General features: G+C 38.9%; 1 protein-coding gene across 1 annotated transcript in view; it reads right to left on the minus strand.

Moving 5' to 3' along the window:
- CPE (carboxypeptidase E) overlaps positions 1-19,274 on the minus strand; it is a gene marked incomplete at its 5' end in the record, with an annotated part of 107,682 nt that extends 88,408 nt beyond the window's left edge. The window contains one exon of the mRNA XM_082653848.1: positions 18,971-19,274. Within this exon, the coding sequence (XP_082509974.1) occupies positions 18,971-19,274 (304 nt within the window). The remainder of the gene's footprint in view (positions 1-18,970) is intronic.
- Positions 19,275-19,582: the final 308 nt, after the last annotated feature.

Below are 19,582 nucleotides of genomic sequence, written 5' to 3' on the forward strand. Positions count from 1 at the left end.
CAACATGGATGAATCTTGAAAACATTATGCTAAATTAAAGAAGCCAGTTAACAAAAGACCACATATTGTATGATTCCATGTATGTGAAATACCTAGAACAGGCAAATCTATAGAGACAAAAAGTAGATTAGTAATTGCCGAGGGCTGGAAGAAATGGGGAAATGGAGAATGATTGCTAATGGATACAGGGTTCCTCGTTAGGGAGATGAAAATGCTCTCAAATTGACTGTGGTGATGGCTGCACAGCACTGTGAATACACTGAAACCAATGAATTTCATCCTTTAATGTGTGAATTGTTTGGTGTGTGATATCTATCTCAATAAATAAAATTTATTGTAATAAATATACTGTAATAAAATAATAATAAAACAGCAAGGCTTTTTGGCCATTAAAATAAAAGAAGCAAGGTTTAGGATACAGCTTGATAACAGTATGACTGAAATCTCAGGGAAAAAACTGTGACGTCAGTTCAATTATATTCTTCTTGATTACAGTGTGCCAAAGGAAATTTTTTTAAAAGATGAAAATGAGATTAAAAATGTGAATTACAAGGGGCTAGTGACTTCATCTTTTTATGTCATTAGCAACCAGAAAATACATCTCCCAAGGCATATACTGTCATTTAAATCTTGTTCAAAAATTAAACCATTGTCACATTAATAGTAATGGCAAGATTTTGGAGCTGGGGCCCTAGTGATTGTCTATTTCAACTCCCAGTTTCTACAAAAATAAACTTCTCTACCATTTTTCATACCATTCCACATTACTTCCCCTCTAGTATGCAAACATTAGTTTTTACTTAATGCAATTCTAATAAGTTGTCTTCTGGAACATGTGTTTTATGGCCTCAAGTATGCAGATTTATTTTTATCTTAATTTTCTCACACTGTCTTCTTTTCAAGCTTTGCTCATTTGAACCTTTGTTGTTTTGGTAGGTGGTGATGGTTTTCTTTGTGATATACATACATCATAATCATTCACCCTTCAGCTTTTTCCTTTTAATATCTTGTCTAGATAGTTATACAGAACTACAAAAGAATCAAGTAGCAACCTAAAAACTCTTCATAATCACCATTCATTTTTAGTTCTTTCCCCGTGCTGGACTTCTTAAATCTGAGCTCAAATTTGGTGTGTCTACACTTCAGTTCAAGACCATCTCCCAGTATTTGTTTCAAATCTTGAAAAGAGGAGGAAGTCTGGCAATTTACATTCCAGATTTCAAAGCAATAATTATTCCAAAGAAAAAGAAAAACTTTTACAAGTACTTTAAAGACATCGGTAGTTTTCTCCTTTCCATTCTTCAACTTGCCAAATTTATTAGATTTCCATATTGAATCATTCCTCCTCTTCAGTAGAGATAAATCTTTCTGTGATATATTTCAAAGTCTATATCTTAACTCACATGGCAACATGTAACAGACCAGAATCACTTGAGGTACAAATATCCTCCAAAAGTGAATTATGTATCAGGAGAAGTCTCTGTAACTGTAAGAATAATAAAGACATCACAACTGGAAACAGTCATTTACAAAAGTCATGCAAGATATGAAGAGGCAAATTAACACCTAAGTAAACAGTGGGTGAATCCGGCTGAAGACATTTTCCATCATTATTACACATTCTCCTTCTCTCTCACACATATAGTGGCTCAAAAAAGTCATGATATCTTGATCTATAATGAAGTTTTACTAAATATTTAATAAATATATCAATGAAGTTATCGTCTTCTGAAAACTGATATGAAAAAAAGTAATCTACAGATTTATCACCTTCCCCTACCTATCTTTTCCTCTTTATCCCACTGTCACCACCCTCTTCTAAGTCCTCATCAAATTATGCCACTATTATTTCAACAGCCTCCTGGCCCTCTTCCCTGTCGCAACTTTTAATACATCTGGCTTGATAATAAAATAACTAAGTTTAGTAAAACACCACTTTTCATAGAGCCACCCCTATACTTAAAAGCTTACGGATGCCCCTATTATCCACCATTGTCTCTAAGCTTCTTTGTCCAGCTTTCAGGGTCTCACATACTGTGGTAACACTCAGTCTTTTCAAAAATATTTTGTGTTCCCGCAACCATGGACCCTCCTCCACTCAGATAGGTAGGTGTTCTACATTTCATCAAGGTGGGATATATGGTAAGACAATAAGGTTTGGGGAATAATAACAGTCCCCATTATTTACTAAAGATTATCATGTGCCATGAACGACATAAAGCACATTACATGTGCTATCTCATTCTCTCCCTACATAAATGTGTGTGTGAGAGGTTTCCTGATTTTACAGAATGAACGTTCAGCCACATAGAGATTAAATATCTTCTTCAAGGTTTCTAAGCAACTAAATGGCACAGCTGGCAACCTATGTCTGTCTTACTCCAACACTCAAATTCTTGCCCACGTGTTGAATTTCACTTACAGCGAAACTGTCCATCGGGCAGATGAATATGCAAATCTGAAATTCAAGAAGAGAAACTAGAGTGATATTTTGCAGTTATTGTCTTATGGTTAGCTGTACCTATCTCTAAGAATGAGCTTGTCCACAGAGAGGGAGTATAATAGAAAGAGAAAAAACAGGAACAGAATTCTGAGCAAAAGGGGAGCTCGGAAAATACTGAGAAGATGTGAGGAGAACCAGGAGACTTACCCAGCACAAGTCAGAGAAAAGGAATTTCAAGTCACAGTTAAGGAGCACGATCAACCCACAAAGCAAAAAAAATTAAGTAAGGTCAAGTAAGGTCAAGATTGAAAACCGCTCACTGGAATTGTTGGTTAAGAGCTAGGGTGACTCAGAACTTATCATCCAAACCTGAACAGTTTTCAAAGTGAAAGAGGGCTCTATTAGCAAATATCCCAGGACCATGGAAAATTGTCCCGTGCAAACCAGGACACATGGACACCCTGTAAAGAGGTCACCTGTGCCCTTCATACAAACAGTTTCAATAGAGAGATGCAGTGCAAGACACACTGCTGTGCGTTCAGAATGAAATGTGCGATGAAGAGGTAGAGAGAGAGAGACTAGTCTTTCAAGAACTTTGGTTTGATTGATGGGTAACAAAAAGGTTACTGTTGGAGGGGAATCCACCCCCCACTTCCTCCTTCTTCCTTTGTCTGGCTCCTTCCTCTCAACTCTACTGAAACTGCTTCCCCAAATGGCACCAGTGATTTCCAACCAGCTCAGGCAGAGAATAAGTGTCCTCTGCTTCAACCACTTCCACAGCATCTGCATTGTCCTACGCCGCTAGTCCTTGAAACTCTCTCTTGCCGTGATTTTGAGGCACTGAATTTTATCAATTGTCCCTATCTCTCTGACTACTCTCTGCTCTCATCTACCTCTCCTAACCTTAAAATCATCAATATATCCTAAGTTTCTGCCCTGAGACACCTTCTCTCTTTTGTTTATTCTCTCTCCCTCGTGGTCTCATCCACTATCACCACTTTCACCTTCACCAGTCACACAAATGAGTCTGAAATCTTTTCCTCTGTCCTCAAAACTTTCTCCTAAAATGAAGATCCTCATTTCAAACGAAGGACCATACATCTCTCTCCAGTAGTTGGTCCACAACACATCACCAAACCTGTCAAAACTGCACATTACCTTCTTTGTAAACCAGCGATCTGTACGTTTTCTTTTCTACAAATTGCCACACAGATGACATCTAAACCCTCAGCCTGGTAGTCAAGGTATGGTTAGAGCCTACCTGTTAAGACTTTGCTTCTACTACACATGCAGTAAGCTCTAGACACAAAGTGTTCTGTCAGTATTCACTGCACATTATGTGGGAATCCACTCTTAGAGAGGTGGGGGTTATAACTTTAATGAATGCTACTGCTTCTTCTAGAATTCTCCCTTCATCTTACACTGGCTAAGATTCTGGCCAATCAGGCCCCATTTCTTCCACAGGGACTTCTTGGTATCCTTACTGAATGTCCCACGTCATTCTTTAATCTCAAACTCAACTTTGTATTTCTATGGCACTGCAAGTCCTTAAGACATATTCTGTCTTGATTATCATAACATGTACATAACATGTACATTATCCTCCCTACTATTTTGGAAGCTCCTTAAAATTAGGGTATGTCTCTTAATAGACACACAACAGCTATTTATTATTTAGAATGGATAGTTGTCATTTGTGTGACAGATGCACTTGACATCTTTTCATTCCTTACTTGAAAATCCATTATGTTTATCACCCTCAAATACAAAAGAAAAACTGACTATTCATGCTCTGACATATTAAGCATCCTTAGTAATCATTATTTTGAAAAATATATCTCTAACTATATAGTTTATGGACATGCAATGTGAGAGAACATTTTATTGAATGGGTCCATTTTCAGGTACATCAAAAATAATGTGACCACGTAAAGGTGTATATTTAAACAATTAAATTTGTATAACATAAGCAAGCTCAAAAGTAAAGCCCTTTAATTCCTAGTGTCATAGCCTAGAATTATGAATTACTAATTGGCTATAATAGGCAGTGATTTGAAGTAGAACTTCTTAGTCACTGACTAGTTAAAACAATGAACGCCAGCAAAACCTATTTTTAACACCTCAGTGTGTGTCACCCGGTATTCTTTGTCCAACAGAACTGTACCTTTAAATACGGCTAATGCCAGATGGTCTCCTCAATAACAAAACAGCAGGAGGCAACATATTAATGCTACTCAACAAGCAAGTCTGCAGACACTCAACCAATGAAATTAGTCTTCAGTTGCTAAGCCTTTCTGTCACCATGGCAACACCTAGTTCAGAAAAAATATTGGATTTTCAAGATAAATGGGCCACCCGTCTTAAAACTCCAGTATCCTCCAAGCTTATGATCAGATACTTCAGCTAAAAGAACTGCCTAGATCTTCTCACTCATCTCAAATCAGGTCTACCTATGAAAAGCCATTTGCCCTTCCATTTAAAAATATTTATGTACATTCAGTTTCTAACTTTATTGACTTCCTAGATAAACACACTCCATTTAAAGGGGTGTGTGTATGTGCATATACTTGCAGGCTAACAGTTCTAAATATAATGACAAATGTTACTTAGAAATTTTTCACCGGTACATACTCTTATCAGTCTGTTATTATATCTGATTCAAGAGAATAATCAAAAAAATAAATAATGTGGAAAGACCAGAATGACATTCCTATTGTTACCTAAGATACCTAATATGAATGTTCAAAGTAACAATTAAATCTTACTTTTAATACAGCCTCATTTTTAAGTTGAAATGATAATTTTCCCCAAGGGAGATGATCTTGTTTTACCTCATGAAAATGCAGGGTATCTGAAATAATGTTTGGAAATATATTGTAGAATCAAGATATGATGGGGGGGTGTGGAAAGGAGGCTTACTTTGGAAGCAAGGAGACAGGGTATCTTAGAACATGGCAGCAACTCCCACTCAAATCACATGGTAAGAAGAATTCTCCAAAAAGGAAAGGGAGAAAGGCAAGAAGAAAGGAGACAATTCAGAAGAAGGAAAGGGGATGAAGCAAATGGTATCTAATGCACTGATTTTTTGTATTTATTTAACAATGTAGCTATATATAAATATATTTTTCTTATCTTGGTTTTGCCACTTATAAGCCCATGATCTCTCAGGTAAGGGAACAAATCACTTATCTCTCTGTGCTTCAGCTTCCTAATTTATAGAATGGGGTTAATAATAGTATCAACTCCATAGGGGTTGAGGATTAGATGAGTTAAACCTTTAAACAGTACTTGACATATACTAAGCATTATTTAAGTATGAGGGAGAAAAAGTATACTCGTTTTATTTTCACAACATTTAAATACGCTTGTTTTTAGCCTTTCTATTTCATCGTTAAACTTTATTTTCTACCTTACTTATACTTTTGTGTGTGTGTGTGTGTGTGTGTGTATGTGTGTGTGTGTTGGGTCTTCGTCTCTGTACGAGGGCTTTCTCTAGTTGCGGCGAGCGGGGGCCCCTCTTCATCGCGGTGTGCGGGCCTCTCACTATTGCGGCCTCTCTTGTTGCAGAGCACAGGCTCCAGACGCGCAGGCTCAGTAGTTGTGGCTCACGGGCCTAGTAGCTCCACAGCATGTGGGATCTTCCCAGACCAGGACTCGAATCCGTGTCCCCTGCATTGGCAGGCAGATTCTCAACCACTGAGCCACCAGGGAAGCCCCTGAACAATAATTTAAGGAGGTGCTTTATTCCAGGTATAGTTCCTATACATATTTATTCTTTTAATATAGGCTGTTTGTTAGATATGTAATATATCAATAATTCTTATACCATAGTAATGTTTTATAAAGGATTCACAAATATGGAAAGAAAGTTCTTTAAGAAACTGTATGCTGACCATTGGTGTGGAAAAATTCTGAACAAATACGTAATCCTCTTTAGCACAAATAACTTTTTTAACATTAAAATTTAATGCAGACACATGAACAGGTCAACATGAGCACTACTTTCCTGAAAGGAAACCTCACCCAATTTAAGTTATTTATACTCCATGCCCCTAATCTCCAACATATAATTCATTCTGCTTGGTGCACACGAACCTCGAATTGGCTTACAAACCATAACCTAAAGGCTCTCTCCCAGTGTTTACATTCTCCTGGGATCAGGATTCCAATTTGGAATACACAACTCAGGAATGTGGGATTTCACTGTAAATGGTCAGTGAGATGGGGGATGTCTGGCTGACATTCCAAAAAAATTGCCTTTATGTCTTCTAGGAAGCACTATAGTATAGTATATATCTGATCTTTATTAATAAGGTTAATAAGTTCTTGTTTTATAACTTCTGTGTAACTGTCCTTCCTTGGACAACCTCTGGTTTTGCCAATCTTGAAGCAAGATTAAGTACTTCATCCCATCTCCCAAAGCAATCTACCACAAAAGCATCACAGAGCATAGAAGATTCTGTGACGTCACCATTCAACATGTCTGTTATCCCCAAAGTTCTTGTAAGCCACCAGCCATTAAGTCTTTTTCTCCCTCTCTGACTCTCCACCCAGTCTCTGAAAATATGCCTCTTCTTTTTATTCAATATTTTTATGTATTTAAACTGAGTAAGTTTAGCCCATTCCTGAGCCCTGAAGGCCCAGACCTCAAAGGAGTTCATCAGAACAGCCTTTCAACAAAAGCTTGTTTCTTCCTTGAGAGAGGATTCTACTGCCAAGAAAAATAATATTTTCTGTATATATTTACAGTATACTAAAGTGATTTACTTCAATCCTTTCTGGATTTTTTTGCCACTCAACATACTCTCCCGCCACCCAGGCCCGGTCCCTCCACCTGGAAACATCCATACCCATTACAGCACATAGGTCAGGAAACTGCTCTAAGAAATTGAAAACACACTGATAAGTTACATTCCTGTACACTCCCTCACAGACTTCAGTCCATGTAAATAATTCATGACCCTCAAGGGCCACAGAAGTTATGTTTATCCCCCATCTGTATACATTGCTGTGAGGAATATTCTGAAAAGAATGCCCAACTTCCTGTATCAGGAAATGGGTTCTAGCCTCCTCCGAGGCTACACAAGCTCGAGCAGGTTGTTTAAAATCTCTCTGAAACTCAATTTATTCATCTATAAAAGTGTTCCTTCCAGCTAGGAAGAAAAAAACTATAATTCAATGTTCACAGTTCTATGTAACATTAATGAAAACTGGGCTTAACACAAGGAGTGATTCAAAATAAATTTACCCTAATCAAAAATGTATAGTTGGAAATTTTAAATAATAAACATTTCTGCATAGTGAATTTTTCTCCCAAAAGCATCCAACAAACTACATGGTCGGATATAAGTGTTAGACAAGAGCAGCTAGATGAATGCTCTGGAGTGGCTGCGGGGCATGGATGCAGCTATGGGCTGCATCCTCCTTCAATAACTCAGACTATAGCACTTTCTTACTGTGGTTCTTATTTTTGTTAAATACAGTTTTTGAAATGCATAATCAAAACAGAACATGAATTGAGCAGTATATAACTGCTGGGAATTGGCCTAATAAAATCAAAATTACTTGACATCTTTTTACTCCATGCCTTCAAGAGAGAGTTCAATAACAGCTACCTAGAGAGGAAAAGGAATTGTAATCAATTATTGCCTATTACAATATAATATACATTATATGCTTCATATCATTATATTTATATTATATATAGCCATATCATTATATATATATATATATATATATATATCTCATAATCTCCATCCCAAATAGTTTTACTCTTATGATGAGGGAAATCAACCCTAAAGGACAACACCCTAAAAACCATATTCTCTCTAACAAAGTGGAAATTTCACATGTTAATGGAATGTAATTATCTGTCACAATACTTACTGAATATTGGTATGTCACCGCTATGGGGGATAGTGGAGAAAAACACACAAGAAGCATGAATGATCTTACACTGGCATAGAATGAAGTCCTCTCTTCTACTTTCCAGATGTGGTTCATCCTTTAAGACCTGCTCAAGTCCCCGCCTCCTTCTGAAAGCCCTCCTTTGATGATGTCTCTCAACTTCCTGTGGAAATTGAATTAATATCTTCATCTTAAGTACTCTGTAAAATACTGTTGTTTGTTGCTCCTTTTGTAAGTATCTCTTCAATTTGCAAAATGTCACTAATATAGCAGGTACTTGGCAACTCTTGTGAAGTACATTCGAACTACAAATATAATAACACACACCAGTAATGAAAGATGTACTTCGTTCTGACCTGCAGTACTCAAAAGAGTTTGATTTCTAAACGTGAACTGATTTAAAAGCATTTCTATCTGGTGTTTCCAAATGTCTAGTGAATGAATGACTTTAGTTTTCTTGGTGATTTGTCCAATTAGGGTGATTTATACCTGCAAGTTGTTAGTAGGGTCTAAAAATAATAAAGTGTTACTACCTTGGTCTGGGAACTGAGGACATCATGGAAAATGTGGTATGGGCTATAAAGGAGAGCCTTCTTGGCCTCTTGGAAATGCTGGTAGGTGTATGAATGTTTTGCTTATGCTACTGTCTTTACAGAGGCTATAAAACATTTTACCTTTATTCTATAAGTTTGGGGAAAATACCAGCCAGTCTCACCCCCTGTACGTTCATTTCAGAAACACATTCTCATTCATTCCCTCTCCCTGTGCACACAGGTCATAGAATTACCGCTGCCAGCGATTCAGCTTCAATGTTAAAATAACAACAGCAACAATACAAGTTTTAAAACTATTCAGGAAAAATGCTTGATGTTCCTAAAAGTTACATGTCACTTTTTAAAATACAGTTTGTGCAAACTGAAGTAGAGTACAAAGAGAAGGGGAAATGGTTTATTAGAATACCAGGTGCCCCCAACTCCCATCTATCCAGGAATTTGAATCAACTATGAAAAGCACACCGAAAAATCTAGAAATAATGGAAAAGAGGTCTCAAAAATATTAAAACACTTATCACATAGTTCATGGCTTTTACCACTCGTGCAAGGCTTAGCATTGTCCTCAACATACAGCCCCCCATGTGGACACTGAAGTGAAATTAATATACTCTGTCAACGAAGTTTCTCCAGGCCAGTCCACAGGTACCAATGAAGAGCAAATGAGGCACTAATGTGGGTTTGAGAGATACAGTAAGATTGTGTATAACTCACACATATGAACCAATCCCCTGTAGATAATGAGGGATGACTACACAGACTTAACCAAAATGTGCATATTTTAAGACTCACAAGATTTTCCAAAACATAAATAACAGCATAATAACACCATAAATATCAGCAATTTATGTACCTTTTCAGAGGGAATTAAGATCATTGTGACAAGATCTTTAAAAAACAAGAAAATCCACATTTCTAATTTTTCTTTTAAATACTTTTCAACAATAGGCAGACTCTTCCTGCATCTTTAAGTCCCCATAAAGGTAAATATTATCTAATTCCTCACCTGTGATAGGTATGAAAAAGCTGTTCATTTAGGACTAAACGAGGTTGTTTATGGGGAACCATCGAGTAAATGGCTGACAAATGAGCCAACACATGTCCCAGTGGGTTCATGACGCACATTTATCAGATGAAAGCCTCCCAGCTGACACCCAGACAATGACCCTTTCTTATTCTAATACCCACAGAAGAGGGGGAAGCAGAGGGGTACGGGGGAGCAGAACAGGCAGGGCCACATCCATCTGTTAGGGTCTCCAAACCCGCCTCAGTGGGTACCCAGTCAGAATCCTTGTGAAAGTAAAGGCAAATTTGGCCAAATATTTAAAATCCTGGTGGAATATCTGACCATACTTAAAGAAGGCAACAAGAGCCCAAGAAAACTTTCTGAAAGAAAAAAACTTTTGAGAAATGATTTTTTCCATATAAGCCACTTATAAAAGAGAAAATTCTTCAATTCCTGATAAAAGCTATAGAAAGAAGTAAAAACAACTAAATTGAAGGGTATTTTATAGATGCAAGTGAAATTTAAAATACTGTAAAATGACGGCTCCACTCATGATTATCCTGCTGTCATCAAGACTTAGACAAAACCTACATGTCTATACAGTATTTCAGTCCATGTGTCAATATAGCATTAGTCACTATACATCTATAAAATATTCACATGAGAAATATCTACCTATATTTTGTATTGCTTTAACATCTTCCAAAAACTGAATTTGACTCCAGAAAATACATTTAACAAGCAATTTCTCTATATATATTTTGCTGTATAGGTTCTGCTGATTACGTAGAGTTAGTGCTGTTTCCAAAAGTACATTAACTTAATTCCCATGATGCTGATTATGTGCAGAATCTGGCCTGACATTTACTGAGTTCCCACAATGAATAACACTGGTTTTCTCCAATAAAATTTTTAAAAATTATGCTGAACAATGTCACGACTTAAGACAAATAGAACTATTTCAGTAGATCTGTTGTACTTTAAAATCAGATGTCCGACACCACACCTAAAACACAAAAGGGCAAAAAAACATTTTATTTTGCAAATGTCTAACATTCCCAGTAGTTTCACCTACAGATACTGTCTTTATATCTGCTACATCAAGAATAGTATAGGGAACTATTTGACCCTTGCATCTATATGCAGCATATATTTTGTAGTATCAAGGGATATGTCCACTGGTTATAAAACACGTCCGTTAAGCTCAACATGCGAAAGAGTGAATCCAAGACCAGTACCCAAATACATATTTCAATATGCAAAGGAACTGCTTAAAAGGGTGACCGGCAGATAGAGTAAAATAGCATATACAGAGTGGGCATTTGTTAACTATTCCCTAAATTAAATTGACAGTACTAGCTATATAGACAAAAGCCTACAGCTTCTTTTCCTCTTGGAAAGTCAATTTTAGCTTAGAATGATACACAGCAATTTTTATAAAGGTTATGAGAAAAGGTTGTTTTAAAAATTACCCCTTGGCTAGGAAAATAAAAATAACAGTACTGAGGACATTGGTCAGGGATGTGATGGTCCAACCTGTATATTCAAGTTTTCCTACCCTGAACTCATGGTCAAAGCTTATGATTTGTACAAGTTGCTGAACTGAGCTCTAGAAACAAGATATTTCTTGGGGAAAAATTACAGAATGGCAGTGAAGGAAGATTTTCTGGTTTTGAATACTTTAGGCTACGCAGGAAGGGAAATTGTGTAGGCCCATTCTGGTGGCATCACTTTGGGATCTGAACATCTGAGTAGCTGCCTGCATGTGCAAATACATGAGATAATTGTTGCTTTTCCCAATTACCTTGACATGAATCACCACAGCAAGGGATTTTTTTAGAACCTGGATTTAAGTTAAAGGTCCCATTTAAAAAATAAGTAATCTGTATCCACTTTTTAAATAAACAGCTTCTGTTTGAACTCAAACAGCTTTAAAGTGAATGGCATTATTATTATTGAACTATGATGCTCAGAGTGATTTCATAGTAAACAGATTTCTATTAAAATAACAAAATATTTACCCGTAGTAGAAAGTTGTTTCAGGGTTTATTATCATAATTAACTTATTTATTTTTGTTTAAGAATCAACTTTGTAATTCTCTACACGAGCCACCCTAAAAGTTACTACGTAGGGACAGTTAAAGTTGTAGGTAAAGCATTGGAACATAGTAAGAGGTACTGGCAACACAGTCTCTTCTCTGAGGCCACATTGTATTAGAAAGAGCTGGCTGCTGGAAGGCCTACAAAACACCACATCCTGAATTTCAAAAGAAACATTTGCAGAGCAATGGACTGGCAGCAATTCCTGTAATTAATGAGATGGGAAGGAAAGAGCAAATTTAAACATGTCTCAAATTTGAGCTCATTTGACCCATCAGCTAACTTTCAGATAAATCTCCTCCTCTTCAGCATTTTCAAGTGCATGATTTGAATGCCATTTTCATGAGGGAAGGAAAGTTAAAACCTGGAGATGTATGGCTTCTATGTGTAAAACAGCCATACTAAGGAATCAGAATAGATATCTTAAAAGCCAAAAATTTTACTAAGTGAATTTTTACTAATTATCTTCAGAACTTTTATTTAACGCTTAAAAAGCAGCTTAACTTTCTATCAATAAAATGTCTCAAGAGGAAAGAGGCCAAGAGGAAACGAGCCTCAAACTACCTCACTTACAATAAACACACTCGAAAAGACATGCAGTAGATGGATTTCTCCATTATGCAAAACCGGATGCATCACAACAAAATACAAGTGTTCACATAAGGAAAATACCACTTCTATCCTTTCTTGATATCATGCTTCTGGCTTGCTAACATGTATTAACTCAACACCGAACTTCAACACAGCTTTGTTTTGTGATGCCCATTCTTGCCTGTTTGAGAAATTTCAATTATTCCACAAACATTCACTGAGTGGCTGCTATGTCCTAAGCATAGAACTAGACATTTGGGATAAAGAAATGTGCAAAATACAACTCCTGACCACAAGGATCTCACAGCTTACTGGGGGAACACGTATACCAACAACAGAAAATGCCATAATAGAGATAATAATAATTGTTGACATACATACTTAAGAGCTTTACATTTACTACTTCATTTAATCATCACATTATTGTCATTTTGTAGGTGACGAATCTGGGGCTTTGAGAGAAGTTAAGTGACTTGCCCAAGAACATTTAGTTTAAAATAGGAAGCCCTGATCTAAACTCAGGTCCCCTGACATTGAAGCATATACTGTAAACCTTGATGCTACCTCACCTCTCTTCGAAGAACTGTGGAAACACAAAGAAAAGACCCCAGTAGGGGTAAGAAAATTAGGGAGGGGTGAGAAAGGAGGTTTCGAAGATCTTTCACTTACACTGAGTCAGTAAAAGAATAAAGTAGTCAGGACCTGAGCAGTTTTATTATAAATTCTTCAGAAAAATAAGTTAGTTTGCCAAAGTAAATGCTGGAATTGCCCTAGATTTGTTTAGCTAGTTGAAGATATAGTTCATCAAATAACGATGAGCACTTACACTGTTTCCATTGAATGAAGCAAAATAAGATGTCAAGCTGAAGCAAAGCAGGAATGTCCTACATTTTAAAAATCGATAGAAGACAAACGTTTGTGAACAAGGAAACATTGACGAGAGGGTAGAAGTCCATTAGGGCTGCCTGCCGGGCTTGTGCAGATGGGCTTCCACTGGAACAGGGAAGCATCCAAGGTCTCCTGTGATGACACACCAAGGAGGCCCCCTCCCAATGATGAAAGCTGATGGAGCACACTCCAGACCAACTTCCAGTTGGGAAGAAACATTTCAACAAATTACCCCATGTTCTTAATAACCAGATGAAAGCAACTGCATTAAATTCTTTTCTTTACTACTTTGGCCTCACAGCAGCCCTGTGAGGTTTGAGTTTTTAAAGTATTCCTATTTTATAGACAAGAAAAGGAGGTACACAGAAGTTAAAAGCATGAAGCTACGTAACAATAAAACAATGGTAATGCACTTGTCACTTTAATCTTTCCAATCGAAAGCATCTGTCCTATGCCTCGTTGCCTCAAAAATCATGCTCTCAATTCAATAAGCATAACTTAAGAGCTTACTCTACATAAATCAATAAGTCAGTTGTTTATGGGCAAAAAAATGGAAAACATATGCTCCCCACCCCTAAGGAACTCCCTATTTGAGTGTCTCTGCTACAGAATTACCAAATCAATCCTTCAAAATATGATAATGAATAATAATGAGCTAGTGCTGTGCTTCTCTAACTAGTGCAATACCAGGTACAAAATAAGCTCCTTGGGGGATAAAAGGGAGTTCCATGCTGAAAAAGATTGGAAAATACTGTACAGCAAACATCTAAGTTGGAGGTTTGAAACATACATTAGTATATTAAAGGCTCTGATAAGTCTTGCAATATATAAACCTGTTTATCTTTGTTTACTTAATCCTTCTCAAACCAAGCTGAACTAACGTTCCATCGAATACACTTTGGGGAAAGCTGGTTTATGTATCACCGCTTCTTACTGGAGCTGTTTTTGTATTTGTCAAAAATATCTTTCCCAAAGAACGGTAAAGGTGGGTATTGGAATATCCTCTGTGCTACACAATGAGGGAGATGCGGGCAGATGATTCCTTTGCCACCTCTCAAATCAGTTTCCATAGAAAGACACTTACTTTGTCTGAGTACAGGATATAATGTTAGGGGCCAGCTCAATTTCCTCTCTTCCTTTAGCCAATCACAAGTCAATCAAGTACATTATTTCTGGCAAGAGCTACATTGACTCACTTGGGTCTAAAAATAACTCTTGACAACATGTGGTATATCTAGATCCTTCTCCACAATCTAATGTCAATATTCACCAATTATAAGGTGCTACTCAGCTGTAATCATTGCCCACTAGTTCACACTAATCTGGTATTAAAAGAGGCCATACGAAATAACCAAAACCCCACTTTTTTTTTTTGAGTTGTATAGAAATTTTGCCAGCATTTAATGTTGCTCACGATATTTGGCAAATGCACACTGGCATTCATACACTTTAAATGTGAACATATTTGGGGAGGAACAAGTCCAAAATAATCATTCCAGCCTTTGAGAGAGGAAAATCTATGCCCTAAAGAATGTTTCTAAGATAACATTTTAGCTATAAATCAGATTTTCTCCCCAAGAGCAATCTTAAACTACACGTGAAAGAATTAGTGTTTTAAACAAACTAATCTTAACTCACGTTTAACCCTAGGAGGATTGGTCTGGGAATACAGATTCCATTGCTTAGTCATAAATTAAGAAAGGCTTCTTTTATGAGTACTGCGATAATTGCTATGCATGCCTAGGAGCGCATATATTTGGGTTTGAGAACATGAGTCCCTATGTGTAGAAACATTTTAAATGTATAAAATATAAGCAAGCAGAAAGAAAAATGGGAAACATGATCAGGCTTGGCAGTTATCACACCTCATGGGAACATACCCAAGAGCAGAGACTCAATCTTAGCCAATGCTCCATCCCAGCCCCACGTCTGGCGTCCAGATTCATGATGTGTGAGGAGATGAGACTGGGGCCAAGACCACGCGCAGTTCTTCTGAGAATGGCTGAGACCCACCACCCTCCTCCAGTAGATTTGTGCAGGCCTCCAAAGTGATCAAAATGAAAACTGAGACCCAACGTCCAGCTGGTCAGGAATCAAGCAGACAGAATAGGTATGGATATTCCTCCCTGACCAATTCCAAATAGAATTTTCTTTCCCTTTTGATGAATTCAAATGTGGAATATCTGAGAGAATTGATCACTTTCAGGAGATCAGTTCAAATTCAGCCCATGGCCTGGTACCAAACAAGTCCAATGATCACTTTTTCCCACTCAGGAAGGGAGCTGGTGGGATCCAGGAACTCCCTCTGTCCATAATCTGCAAATCTAACCACATCAACTTCTACCACAGGGAAAGACTTGATGTATATATGTTGTTTTGTTTTGGGAGAGTTTTTCTATTATGATAAATACTTAGACATTAGCTCTATTTTTTTAAAGTTCAGAAAAAGAATTTAGACTAAGAGGACTAACAAACCTGACACTTCTCTCTTGTTGGAGGATAAAATGAATATGGGCAACTTGATCAAAGTTTTAGTCAAGTAAATGAATTCGTTAAGTTAAATATTATTTCTGAATAGTATCGTCAGAAACATTATTTTAACCTTCCCCAAAACACTTATAATGTGAAAACAGTGAAGACAGTTGCCCTCTTTCAAAAGCAGGGGCTCTGTTAAAACATACATCTGTATGAGCTACACTGGAATTGGTAAATTTCACTAATCTGTACATTTCCTGGCTTCTTGTCATCTATTCTTCAATAACCAAATGCCCTGACCTAACGTTCGCAGTCTCCTTTCTCTGGGCCCCCCACTCCCTTCTTGCAGCACTGACCACCTTTACACTGTCCTCCAACCTCCCAATTCTCAATCCCCGACAGGGCAAGGACCATCCTGTGTATCGCTGCACAGCCCATACAACTTGCCCCATCTACAGTGTGTGGATGGTTCAAAACACACTGATTGCATCCATTTCTATCTCAAAATAAGTATGGAAATTCCCTTCTCATTTCTTAAAATATTTTAATCTAAAAACGAATATGAAGGCCATTTAAGAATGGTGAATACTTTCCTTCATTCAAAACTTCCTAAAAAGTTAATCCCCACAAGTGCTATCAAACTCATATACTGATCAGATCTCTGCATTCACTAATGTTAAAAACCAGACAATAGGCCCCAAATGGAGTTCCTTATGCTAAGTCCCACATCACCAAACTGAAACTTAATTACAGTTTTGGTTCTCCCAGAAATGGAATCTTAAACCAGTCAATCAGGAACCCTGTGATCAGCACAAGTGAGGTAATCAAGGACCCCTGCCAACCCCTAAAAGAAAGTAACCTTGTGATAACCAACCCATCTTTTGCCTAGTGTAACCTCCTTGTTCCTGCTCCCTTCTGCCTATAAAAGTCTTTCATTTTGTACAGATCTTAGAACACCTTTCTATCTGCTAGACTGAATGACATTTAATTCATGAATCACTGAATAAAGTCAATAAGATCTTTAAAATTTACCCAGTTGAATTTTTTTTTAACACTAGTTCCCTGAAGATTTCCAACCTGCTCATCTCCTCTAAAAAGGTGGTGGAGGGGGAAATCACCCTGTGGTTTTTTAGTGTTTGCTCATAATAGTTTACTTCAACCTTTAAAAATACAATGGGTAGACATTTTGTATTCTATTTATTAAGTAATACCATGAACTTAGTTTCCCTCATTTAACATGTAAACGCTTCTTTGTCCACCTTCTTAAGATGAATTTAATTGGTGTATTTTGTGTTTAAAAGGAATAAAACATTGAAGGCATTGTGTTATTCAGCAAATGACTGATTCATTTTTTCCCTAATGTGACCTGAGTGTCTGCTATGTGCCAGACCCGGCCTGGGTGCTGGAGATACAGCCCTACCTCATGGAGCCTAGTCTGAGAGGGATCTGCAGATCTTGACAGACTATACATTCCGGATATTTAAGCAAAAAAATTATGGTTTTCATTTTCAAAAGCATATCGCATTCTAACAGTAATATCGCTTTACAATTTTGTTTCTAAACTTGAAGACAACAAAAAGTTAACATTCGCTTTCATATAATCTCTTTGAAGAAACAATTAACAAAATGTGAGGAGCAATCTACAACAGAATAACCAAAGGTTCTAATTAAGTAGGCAGGAGAATCACAAATATTTAGATTATCTTCATCTAAGCCTAGGATGTCTTGACTTTGATTATCTGAAATAACTGAAAATGAGTTGTCACATTTAAAATTTTTCTTTATCTTTAGATACAAACACGAAACTAATTTTCCAAATTTCCAATTCTACATGCTGAATCCTGCTAGAGAGCATTACTGAAAATGTTTTCTAGGATCTGATTTTAGGGTTTTGACTGCAAAATCACACATTTTTGTATACATTATTTGAAGATAAGAGATATTTCCCATTTGACGATTTATTATTTATCAACCCATACTATTTCCATTTCAGGATCAAAGTGTCTCCATCGATCACCTATTTTCATCCCTTCTCAGTTTATAAATATCATTATAAAACTATCCTGGCGCTACATTGAGAATTTTTACCTGTTTTCTTGCTTTCTTTGTCATTAAAAACAAAAATCCAAGCATCCCATGCTAATGTCATTAGCCCAGATAACTTCAACAGTACCTTTATGATCATAAGACATAAGACCAGGCCTTAAGAGTTATATCATTTCCAAAAAGCAATGAAAAAGAAGCACCAAGAACATTTTTTAAAATACCTCTTTATTAATACCAAATGCATAACATTTAACATAAGTTAAAACGTGCCCTAACACACTCAGGAGGAAGATGCATAAGATGGCCATATGGAAACATCTGTTGGAATAAAATCCTGGTCACAAACTACTCATCTCCAAGGGTTAGAGCAGAGAAAATGGAATATTCCTTTTTCCTTAGAAAAACTGTGTGCAGTTTCAAGATCCGAATGCCTGCCAGAGGCCACTTTCTCACCCTCTACCACCCAGTGTTGCCAAGGTCCTTAACATTCTCTGAGTATCCCAGCAGCGCGTGTACCTAATGCGCACATACAGGTAGAGGCGGGTACGTAGAGTCATCAGCACCAATAAACTGGAAATTAGGAAACAAATGATAATTGACTTTTCCTCATTTCCTCCAAGCTCCTGCCTTCTGCACCTTATCGTTCTACTCCTGTCTGCAAGGAAGGGCGACCTCCTTGCAGAGGCCTCGAAGTTATTCCCTGCGGTCTTCGGTACAGCGAAGTGGGGGTGACAGCGGGTTTGCAGGCGCGCAGATTTGCTCGCTGCGCTCCTACCTCCATCCGCCGCAGCCCCTCGGGCCTGTGCTCACCCAAGGGGGGGCCTCGAGGCTGGGGAGGGCGGCTGGCCGAGACTAGGTGACGGCAATCCCCATCGCCATCCCTCCCTCCACGTCCCATCTTCCACCCCGGGTGCCCCTCTCCCTCCTCCCCCACCGCCAGCCCACCCAGCGCGGCGCCCTTACCCGGCTCGTGGACGCCGGGGCTGTCGGACAGCTCGAGCACCAGCAGCTCGCGGCCCTCGAAGCTGCGCCCCACCGTGTAGATCCTGCTGACCGCGGCGCACTGCAGCCACACGGACACCAACGCCTCGCGCAGCTCGGGGTAGCGGTGGTACTCGAAGGGGATGCCGTCCTCCTGAGGCCGCCGGCGCCGCCTCGCGCCCGCCGGGGGCCCTCGGGGCCCCCGGGCCTCGGCGCCCAGCAGCCACGCACAGGCCGCCAGCGCCCCGCACAGCGCCAGCAGCGCGCGGCCCCCTCGCCCGGCCATCGCGCCACGCGTCTCCCGTGCGGCCTCCTGTATGCCCGACGCCTCGGGGCGCACAGCCCGCGGGTCCCCTTGCCTCGCCTCCCGGCGGCCTGGAGCAGGCAGCGGAGGGAAGACCCAAGCAGCGAGCGCGGAGCCTGAGCGGACCGCAGGACGCACCGCCGCCGAGCGCGGGACGAAGGGGAGGTGGCGCGGAGCCGGGCGGGGCGCGCGGGCGCGCGGGCGGGGCGGGGCGGGGCGGGGCGGCGCCGCGGGCCGGATTTGCGGATAACCGGGGGCAGCTGCACGATTTGCGGGCTCGGAGCTACGTC

Source organism: Grampus griseus, assembly GCF_964374135.1.
Source record: "Grampus griseus genome assembly, chromosome: 4".
NCBI classification, from domain to species: Eukaryota; Metazoa; Chordata; class Mammalia; order Artiodactyla; family Delphinidae; genus Grampus; species Grampus griseus.